The sequence below is a fragment of the Podarcis gaigeae genome (assembly GCF_964106915.1).
Source record: "Podarcis gaigeae genome assembly, chromosome: 6".
In the NCBI taxonomy this organism is placed as follows: Eukaryota; Metazoa; Chordata; class Lepidosauria; order Squamata; family Lacertidae; genus Podarcis; species Podarcis gaigeae.
In genome coordinates, this window is record NC_139682.1 from 73,010,990 (window position 1) to 73,020,831 (window position 9,842).

General features: G+C 43.4%; 1 protein-coding gene across 1 annotated transcript; it reads left to right on the top strand.

Annotated features, from left to right (window-relative positions):
- Positions 1-9,360, top strand: RPL5 (ribosomal protein L5). Its single transcript, XM_083743560.1, has 8 exons — positions 1-172; positions 1,609-1,678; positions 1,779-1,894; positions 3,953-4,087; positions 5,186-5,388; positions 5,975-6,152; positions 7,559-7,647; positions 9,202-9,360. The coding sequence occupies exons 1-8, from the start codon at positions 170-172 to the stop codon at positions 9,299-9,301; spliced, it is 894 nt and encodes a 297-aa protein (XP_083599686.1). The 5' UTR covers positions 1-169; the 3' UTR covers positions 9,302-9,360.
- The last annotated feature ends 482 nt before the right edge of the window (positions 9,361-9,842 follow it).

Genomic DNA, 9,842 nt, shown 5'->3' on the forward strand with positions numbered 1-9,842 from the left:
CAGCGCTCCCTCCCTTTGCAGGCGGGTAGGGGAACCTCTCTCTGCCTTGTCGACCAAGTGACGTGTAACGCCTGCGCGCTGAGCTCGGCCTTTTCCCCCAGCGCTACGGCTTGCGGACGTTTCGCTGCGCGGCCCCCGGCCTAAGCGAAAGCGGACAGAACCGAGAACCATGGTCAGTACCGGCACCAAATGGGCCAGGATGGGTAGGGGAGAGTCGGCTCTGCTTTCTCGAACCCCGGCTGCCCGCTTCCTCGCCCGCTGCCGGCCGGATGGATTCGGATTGCGCAGCTGGCAGGCCCGGCTGCGGAAGCGAGTTCCAGCGTGGCCTAATGGCTGCAACCAGCCGCCTTTAAGCCGCTGCCAGTAGAAGGGCCGCGGCTGGTGCTCCCCCCAAACACGCCTCCCCGGGTCGGTTTCTTTGGGTCCCCCCCGCCTCGGGTTCCCCCGTTTTGGTTCCGTTTGCATTTCCCGTCTTCGGTCCGCCCGCACAGCGCCTTTTCCCCCCCGCGCTCCGACTTGGTTGCATTTTCTTCTGCTGCCTCTCAAAATCTTCCGGCCCTTGAGCGCAAGCAGTGGCGAAGGGTTCGGGCCTTGCGTGTCTGAATTCGCCCCCCCCCTTAGGCGTGCACACATGATTCCGGGCCTGTCTTCACGATAGCTGCGCGATCGGGAAGCGGGGGTGGGGAGGAAGCGTGAGGGATAACTTGCAGGTCAAGACGCAGGTCGTCTGAAGGCGTTGCGGGGAATTGGAGGGGAGAATCTCTAATCGCAGGTCTCGCGTAAAGCAGCGTCCCTCGTTTCTGGAAGCTTTGCGCTGTGTTGTGTCCGGGAGGTCAGGCGAAGACTGTCTTGGAAGAGCCACATGTCTTACCGCGTGTAAACATCTACAGTACATCAGTTCCATCCCGACTTTGTCAAATACGTGTCACTGGCAAAGCTGGATTTGCCGGCATGTGTGTAACTTGACGAAAGGCAGGTTCTAGAGCTTTAGCTGCCATCCCAACCCAGGGCCTGTGGGAAGGGCCTGTGGACCTGTCTCGTTGTTGCCTATAGGAAAATGTAATGATGCCAAGGTGTGATGACTTTTTGAAGCAAGGCAAGGCGTTGGTGGGATGGTTTTATTAACGTCTTCTCCCCTCTAGTGGATGGTCAGCATAAATCCTTCAGTTTTGGGAAGTCTTGATTTCCACATTGCCATCCAGACACCTTGCTACTTGCTACTTTCAAACTTAGTATTTACTATATTTCCCCCATCATTACCATAAATGCTTTATGTAGTCCAATTGTAGTTACTGGATTCTGGAAAGCTATGAAACTTTCAATGGCATGTTATATTAAAACAGTAAGCATTTTATAATTGAAGATGAAGGTGTCATTAATGGGTGCTAAGCACTTTGCTACTGAGCAAGTTTGAAGACTTTGCTTTCCTCTGCATCACAGCCATAAAGAAGTCTTAAGTTTATAATATGTGTTTTTTAGGCTGTGTGTGCACTTTTCAAACACATTTCCATTTTTCTCCTTGTTGACTTAAGTTCCTGCTATCTTCACTTGCAAGATGGTTATGCAAACATTTTTGACATTAATGTTTCTGTGTCGCATTTATTCAAGGGGTTCGTGAAAGTTGTCAAGAATAAGGCCTACTTCAAGAGGTATCAAGTCAAATTCCGAAGAAGGAGAGGTATGTTTTATTTCTTTGCAAGCTTTCAATAAATTAGATGGATGTGGCCTTGAACCTGCAGTTTCTAAATACATTCCAACCTGTCACCTTTCTGTTTCAGAGGGAAAGACTGATTACTATGCTCGTAAACGTTTGGTGATTCAAGATAAAAACAAGTACAACACCCCTAAATATAGGATGATTGTACGTGTCACCAACAGAGATATCATTTGCCAGGTAAGGTCTCCTTTCCGTCCTTGACTGTACTGCAGAGAGCTGCTTTGCACTTCACAAATTTCCTTCATAGAAATGCCTATGTAACATGTACATAAGCCTTTATAAAGGAAGAGAAGAACCTAGTATTTTTCTAAGGTAGTTCTTAGGCAGAAACTATTCTAAACTCTAGAATAGGCCATATCCTGTGACAATACTTCCTTTTGTAGGAAAGCAAGACTTGGTAATGGATAAATTTGAGGAGGTGTCTTGAATGTTTTTTCTAAGAAGAAATCTTTAAAATAAGCAAAATAGGCCCTTTATTTTTTCATCCCCTGGAATTCTTTGCCAGGTACATGCATTATTGCATATCCACAGTTCCTTTTTGGCTGTTTCTCAAAGGAGCTTATTGAACAAAGCAGGTTCAGTTGACTCCAAGCTCTGCTTTCTGCTACTTAATTTCTGATGTTCTTCTCTGTACAAAATTGCATGTTGCATCTCAAAATGTTCAGCATGCTTTCATTAGGAACAAAAGAGCTACCAGGCTGTAGAAAATGCTGAGAGTGAAGGTGAAATTATTCTTTCACAAATCTTCGTGTGGCATTTTCTTTTAACTGTTTTATTAGTTCTTCTAAAAATCTTCCCCTGTTCCCCTTCCTGTTTATGAGAATCGTGTAGAAAAGAAGCAGGGAACAAATTGCTTAGATATTTCTCAGGCTATTTAACTGGCTTGGCGACCAATAAGTGAGCATTGAGAATTGTAGTTTTGCAAAAGGGCTAGGAATCACTAGTATAACTCAGTGCCTTTCCCAAACTAGAATTTCCATGGTTCTTTTGAGGAAGCCATAACTTAAACTAGTGTAAAATCAGTTTTAAACTTAGACTACATGTGTTGCATTTCTGAATTTGGTAAGGACTGACACAGAAATTGTCAGAATTCCATTTTGAGTGTAACTTCTGATCTTGGATAAGTGTATGTCAGTGGTTTTCAAAGCTGTAGATCTTTCATTGTGTGTGTGTGTGAGAGAGAGAGAGAGAGAGAAGTATGTGATGTCTCTTTCAGGTTACATTTTCTACAGTTCAGTTTCATTTGTTGAGACATTAGTGTTACATTAGGAACAAAAGGGGGAAAGAGGTGGAGGGGGGGAATGATGAGTGGGGTAGGGTTGGGTGGCAATGCTTCTATTCTACTTGGCAAAATTGCATTTGATGGCTTGCTGTTGTAGACCCTTTTACGTGGAAATTGCCATGTGCTAAGCAGATCTTCAGAAGTACTATTGATTTCCAAAGCTATGAATGAAACAGGTTTCTTTAGTCTACACATCTCTTACTTTTTGACAACAGTGTTCAAAAGTCTTTGTAATTTGGGGTGCAAAAACTGAAAAAAATGGACTAAATATGTATATAATCACTGGAAGTCTTTCCCCTGTTATATTTTCATATTGGAATGCCTTGGAAAACCTGGAAAAGGTTAAGCATGTGCCATACAGTCCTGAGGAACCAGCTGTCCTGGATGAGAAGCTGAGTGGCAAACTGTCCTGGTCTTATGGCAGCACTTGCCTAACTGCCCTTATTGCTGCCGCCACCATTCTTTGTAGTTGGATAACTAAAATGCAGGACTATTGTAGCTACTGTGTATGTGTATTCTCCCTTTGTCTATGGCTTAAAGTACCAGTAGTCCTTCACAGTCAAGAGAGTCTCAACATGTCCCTCTGAGGGCATGGGAAAGGAGGAGCAGGATCAATAGATCAATGGTAGGGGGCAAGGTGGGAACTGAGCAGATGATGAAGGGAGAGAATGATTTGGTCAGTGTTTTTTATAAGGTTTTATTATTCCGACAAAGATCTGGCTGGCGCTGATAAGTGCTTTACTTACGAAACTCACTCATGCTTCTTAGGTAGATATACAGTGTTTACAGACATTGTGGGTACACTCTGGTTGGGGGGGGGACATGGGGGAAGGTTAGCACTACAGGACTGCTGAATTTGATGGCACTCCTCCCAAACAGAGGGAAGACTGCAGTGAATTAATATTGCAGCTGTTTGGTTGGAGGTCGCCCACTAACCTTGCTTTTGTCGTCAGATCGCATATGCCAGAATTGAAGGCGACATGATTGTCTGTGCCGCATACGCTCACGAGCTGCCAAAGTACGGAGTGAAAGTAGGCTTGACCAACTACGCTGCTGCCTATTGCACAGGCTTGCTGCTGGCCCGCAGGGTATGTATCTATTCTGAAAAATCAGAATAACATTTGCACCAGCTTATTTGACACAAATTAAGACACACAATTTACAAATAATGGAAATTTAGGGTTTTATAGCACTGGCTTAAAGTGTATGTCAGTAGGAGGTGGGATATGCACATCAGCACTTACCCAGTCTGTTTCTGTTTTAGTCCTCAAATACAAACCTGGGATTTTGTATGTATTAGGATGGCACCTTGTAAAATGAACTGGGCAAGAAATAAATACTGGGTTAGAGAAGATGGCAGAACGTTGGGTTTGGGGGGAGGTGCGTCTGTGCTTCTGTCATTTCAGCATATTGGCCACCAGTTATTCCTTAGTACTTAATGAAAGTAAAGTTACTTTCACAGAATTCTTATATCAGTGCAATTTCTTTAATGCAGGCTTCTATTTCCCTTTCTCTGTAGCTCTTGTTATGTTCTCCCACCTTTCAGCCATGGCTTTAAAGATTTCCTTGCATTGTATGTGGTATGGCAAGCTCAACTTAAATTTAGTAACTTAGAATTCTCCACATTAGGGTGTTATCCAAATGGCAAATCCCATGCTGAAAATGGGCTGGGAAACATTTTGCTGACTGTGGTCTCAAAAAGTTGCTTCTGTAGAATCACTTGTGCACACGATTGACTCCTAAAAGGTTGTTGGTGCATGAGTTAATGTCTTTAAAATTACTGTATTTTTCGCTCTATAAGACGCACCTAGTTTTTGGAGGAGGAAAACAAGAACAAAAATATTCTGAATCTCAGAAGCCAGAATAGCAAGAGGGATCGCTGCGCAGCGAAAGCAGCGATCCCTCTTGCTGTTCTGGCTTCTGGGATAGCTGCGCAGCCTGCATTCGCTCCATAAGACGCACACACATTTTCCCTTACTTTTTAGGAGAGAAAAGGTGAGTCTTATAGAGCAAAAAATACGGTAATAGCTTACCATTCTGGTCACAACTGGCCCTTGGAATGGGTTGCAAACTGCCTGTTTTTCTGTCTCACGATATGTGGAATGTTTCGCCAAAAGCCTGTTTTGGTCTCCAGTGCAGTAGATCTATGAAGAAGAACCTAGACCTCTCTGCCTTGTTTGTTGCAGCTTCTGAACAAATTTGGCCTTGATAAGATCTACGAAGGTCAAGTTGAAGTGACGGGTGATGAGTATAATGTAGAAAGCGTGGATGGGCAACCTGGTGCCTTTACGTGCTATTTGGACGCAGGCCTTGCTCGCACTACCACTGGGAACAAAGTTTTCGGTGCTCTGAAAGGAGCTGTGGATGGTGGTCTTTCCATTCCACACAGGTAACCCACCCCCACCCCCTGGGACTGATAGTTCAGACACTTCCTCTAGAAATGGAGATGTCTTTGTTTTGAAATTTAAATTCAGTGTATTTAACTTTCACCATTGGTGGTGCTTAATGCTACTTGCTGCATCTTGTCACTTGGCCCTGGGTATGATATTCCCATTTCGGACTTCACTTGCCGCCTCCTCTCTACCACAGTCTTCCACATACCAGACGCTCAGAGATATGGCTCATACGACAATTACCACCATTAATCACTTTGACAGCAGCAGTAGATTGTACAAGCAATACCCAGAAGAGTAAAACAGGTTGTAGTTTCTGCTGCCCCACCAAAAAAACCCTTTATTACAGTCCTCCTTAATAATTCACCTTTTTTCCTTCTTGTCTTCAATCTGGCTGCTATGTGATGATGTCCCACTGACTTGAACATGTTGTAGTTGGTCCTTGGCATGTCTATGAGAGAGCTCAGTGTTTCAAGACGGGACTGATGGCGGCTGAAATTTCTGGCTGGTCTTGACTGATTTTTGCTTAAGAAATGCTTTCTCCCAAATGTTAACGAGGGTTCCTCAATTCATGTCTGACAGTACCAAACGTTTCCCTGGTTATGACTCGGAGAGCAAAGAATTCAATGCAGAGGTCCACCGCAAGCACATCATGGGCCAGAATGTTGCCGATTACATGCGTTACTTGATGGAGGAAGACGAAGATGCTTACAAGAAACAGTTCTCCCAGTATATAAAGAACAACGTGACGCCTGATATGGTAAGATGCTTGATGTTCACAGTGACTGAAAAAGCAAGTACTAAGAGTGTGTCTTTTGTCGAACTGATCTTGCTGACAACAGACACTTTTATGGGAAAATGCTAGCAAGTATCTGGGATCTTTCAGATCTCAGGCCTGGTATCTCTGTGTTATGAGCTTTGCACATCCCTGAAAACATCTTATTAAATAATGACCTATCATTCCATTTGTAAATCCACCACAAATACGTGTCCAGTTTCCTGACTGCTTGTAAATTCCCTGGATAACTCCTAAATTGTCTTCCTTTCTGCTCTTTAAAAGGCTCAAAGCTTGCTCAGACCTTTGGAGTTCCTGTTTGATGAGAGAGCATCTTGATAGTAGTAGCCTTGGATTGGGAAGCAGGGGGCAGAAAGCGCTGGGAATTCAGTTGGACGTGCACAGTCAGAGGTGCATGAATTCCTTCTTTCTTGCACTGCTAATTGGATATGAGGAAATGAGTCTTAAATCCAGCCTTGCAGGTGGCCACTCATCCAGCACCAGCACTCTTGTTGTGATTCACAGATAAAATTGCTGATATGCAAGGCTACTTTAAACTACGAGTACTTTGGTTTGTGATAATTTTTTAGCATAATTCAGAGTTAATGCATTTATAGTATTAAGCCATTTGGTGTACTTGGGAACTCCAGAGCCACTGTGGAAATTTTGCTTGCCCGAGTTGATGGGCTGGTAACCAAGAAACTGTTAGGTTGGCTGCTTCAGAGTGGTTAGTTAGAAGAACAGGTGTTCACACATTTGCAAAATCATAATTTATTGTTGAAAGGTTAGATGCAAGTTTCCTAATTGGAGGTGTTATTCCCCGCCCCCTCCGTTGATTTGGAGGAGGCTGAAAACCTCTGGACCACATAGATCTCTGTTTGTGTGTGTGAAGTTAGACCCCGACTAAGCTACTTTTGCTTCTGTGAAGGAATCAAAACATTTAAGTGGCAAAGTGGCTGACCGCTTCTTGTGAGGGATGTTGGTACTCAGTGGTCAGTGGTCAATAGTCCCAGCCTGCTTGAGTACTGAAAATTGTAAAAACTAACTAGTGCTGTGCATATGATGGATGTTCATACACAGGTGTTTCCCGCTTCCCACTTCTCCCAAATGTGAATTTGCCCCAAGTTCCTCCGATTGTGGGTCTCTTTTATACGTACTTAAACGTTGGAAGAAAGGTCATATGCATGAACTCCATATTGATTTGTGCATTCATTCTGTGTCCTTATCTAGAATAGTTCTGGGATATGTAGTTATGACGACATTGTAAATGAGTTATTTTTAAAACATTACTTCCTATAATACATGACAGCGTGGGGGTGGGGGAGAGTGCCAAGTAAATTTTGGTCAACATGTACAAAATGTAAAACTGATTTCTAAAATCCTTATTTCAGATGGAAGAACTGTATAAAAAAGCCCACGCTGGAATACGTGAAAATCCAGTCCACGAAAAGAAACCCAAGAGAGAAGTCAAAAAGAAGAGGTGAGACAGTCATTTTCTCCTCCTGCAACAGAAATGTTTGTTACTGAAAGTGCTGTGCCACTGATTTTCAGAAACATTTTGGCTTATTGGGAAGCTTAGTGTTAAAGCCCTGTGTGTTTTAACAGCTTGGGCTAGATCGTTTTAGGCTTGAGGGTTGCATCCAAGCTGCTAAAGCTCCTCCTGTGTTGCAGCCTCCTTCGTGAGCTTGGTCCTGGCAGGAGGTTCTGCCTTTTCAAGCTGGGTGCTGCTTATGGACCTTAAGATCTCTGCTTAATGTAGATCAAAACAAAAAGGGATCTTACAAATGCCAGTACTGGCAGTTTGAATATGAGCAGCTGTAGAACAGAACTGATGACAATTCATTCAGTTCGTTATCATTTAACATGTATTTCATGGGCTGCTCTTAATTCGGTTGCAGGAGAAAAGCAGCAGTTCCACTTAGTTCCTATGATCGTTCTGGCCTGCTTCATAGGCCAGAGGTGTTTTGGCTGCATTGGTTATTAGTGTTCTTCGGTATGACAAACACAGAGTTTTCCATTCTTCGTTGAAACTTATTGTCTCGTAGGATAGTGGTTGCTTAGTTTTCAAGTTAATAGAAAACACATTTTGCTCTGGGAATGTCGTCTTAACTTTTAAATCACCTCGTATCCTACTCTTCTAGGAGTCTCCCACAGGCACTTGTAGAGCATTCATCGGTCCCTGCCATGTTCATTTGCCTACCTAGTTTAGTTAGTGGTGAGTGTAAATCTCACAGAGCTTGGATGTATTCCCGGTGGACCTGCCAGTCTGTATTTGGTATAAATTAGCAAATCTAGCAGTGAACACTTGAGTGATGGAATGGGGCCATCTTTCCCTGAGGGTCTTGAAGGGTATTTGAGGGAGGCAGTCATACATGTGAATAACCTGTGGCTTTAGGGGCCACATGCAATACTTGGCTAAATTTCAAAAGTCCCAGTTAGGTGATCTTTGGTTCTCAGCACAGCAAACAAGGGCTCCCCATCTCTGCACTATATCCTTGGCTACAGTTAAGTGATTTGAATTATTTTATGCAGCCGCATAAGAAAACTTTCCCCTTCCCTTCCATGTTAAGACTCACATCAGGTAGACTTAAATATAGTTGGAAAATTAAGCCACTGCAGAACTGATAACCCCAGAAATTGGGGGAGGGGGAGACAGTGACATGGTAGGTCCTCTGCTGTAAGCATATGATGCCGAGTTATAATAATCCTGGCTTCTGATGATGGACTGTGTTGATGTCATATACTTGCTGTTGGAGTTATAACATACAGGCATGTTTAGAATGATCTGACATTCCTGAGAAGAATGTCACTGCCTCTCAATACCTGACTATGTTACATGGTAAATAAGATAGCCCTGAGTGGCACAGTGATGGATTAAAAAGGTAAACAAAATCAATGGTAGCCTGTAGAGAGGCACTTTGAAATAGTAGGTTGATGTCAAGTTTTTCTTTTTTTTTAAAAAAAAAGATTGTTTATAAGGCTCATGCCTTATGCTTAATGTACCAGCAACACTAACACAATCTCTTATTTGCAGGTGGAACCGTCCCAAGTTGTCCCTTGCCCAGAAGAAAGATCGTGTGGCCCAAAAGAAGGCTAGCTTCCTAAGGGCCCAGGAGCGTGTGGCTGATAGCTAAGAGGCCTTCCATAATTTTCTATGGAGATGTCAGAAAAGAGAATAAACTTATTGAACCAATGTTGTAAAGCATTGACTTACTGATGCTACATCATAGCTGCTGTTGGATAACTGAACACCTGCTGGCTTCTTCTTTTTACCTTCTTTATTCTTTTATTTAAAATACAGATTCCACCCCTTTGCATTTATATCCCTCTTTTCTTCTGCCAGGGAGTCCAAGGTGTCATAAGTGTGGTTTCTGGGCAGTTAACCCATCTTAAGTGCTTAGCTTCAGGAAAGTGGTGATCTCATGTGGCCTTCAGACCATGTGAGAAGATTGGAGTTTGCTTCTTTTGCATGTGTTGGGCTCTTGTTATCAAGTACAGATTAATTATGGAGAATTATTTCTGAGCCAATCAGGACAAAAGCTTTAAGGGACACTACCCTGTTCTGTCCAACTTCCATAGCCTAAATTAGGGCTTTCTCAAAATGGAACCTTGAGAGGGATGCAGTTCAGAGCGGCCCTTGCTCCATCATGGAGTCTGTTGGTGCTCAGCTGAGGA

What these genes read in the sequence shown, in the direction of transcription:
- RPL5 (XM_083743560.1), top strand. An exon ending in GCTTGCTGCTGGCCCGCAGG is followed by an intron (nt 4,088 to 5,185) that starts GTATGTATCTAT and finishes TGTTTGTTGCAG; the next exon opens with CTTCTGAACAAATTTGGCCT. An exon ending in GGTCTTTCCATTCCACACAG is followed by an intron (nt 5,389 to 5,974) that starts GTAACCCACCCC and finishes CATGTCTGACAG; the next exon opens with TACCAAACGTTTCCCTGGTT.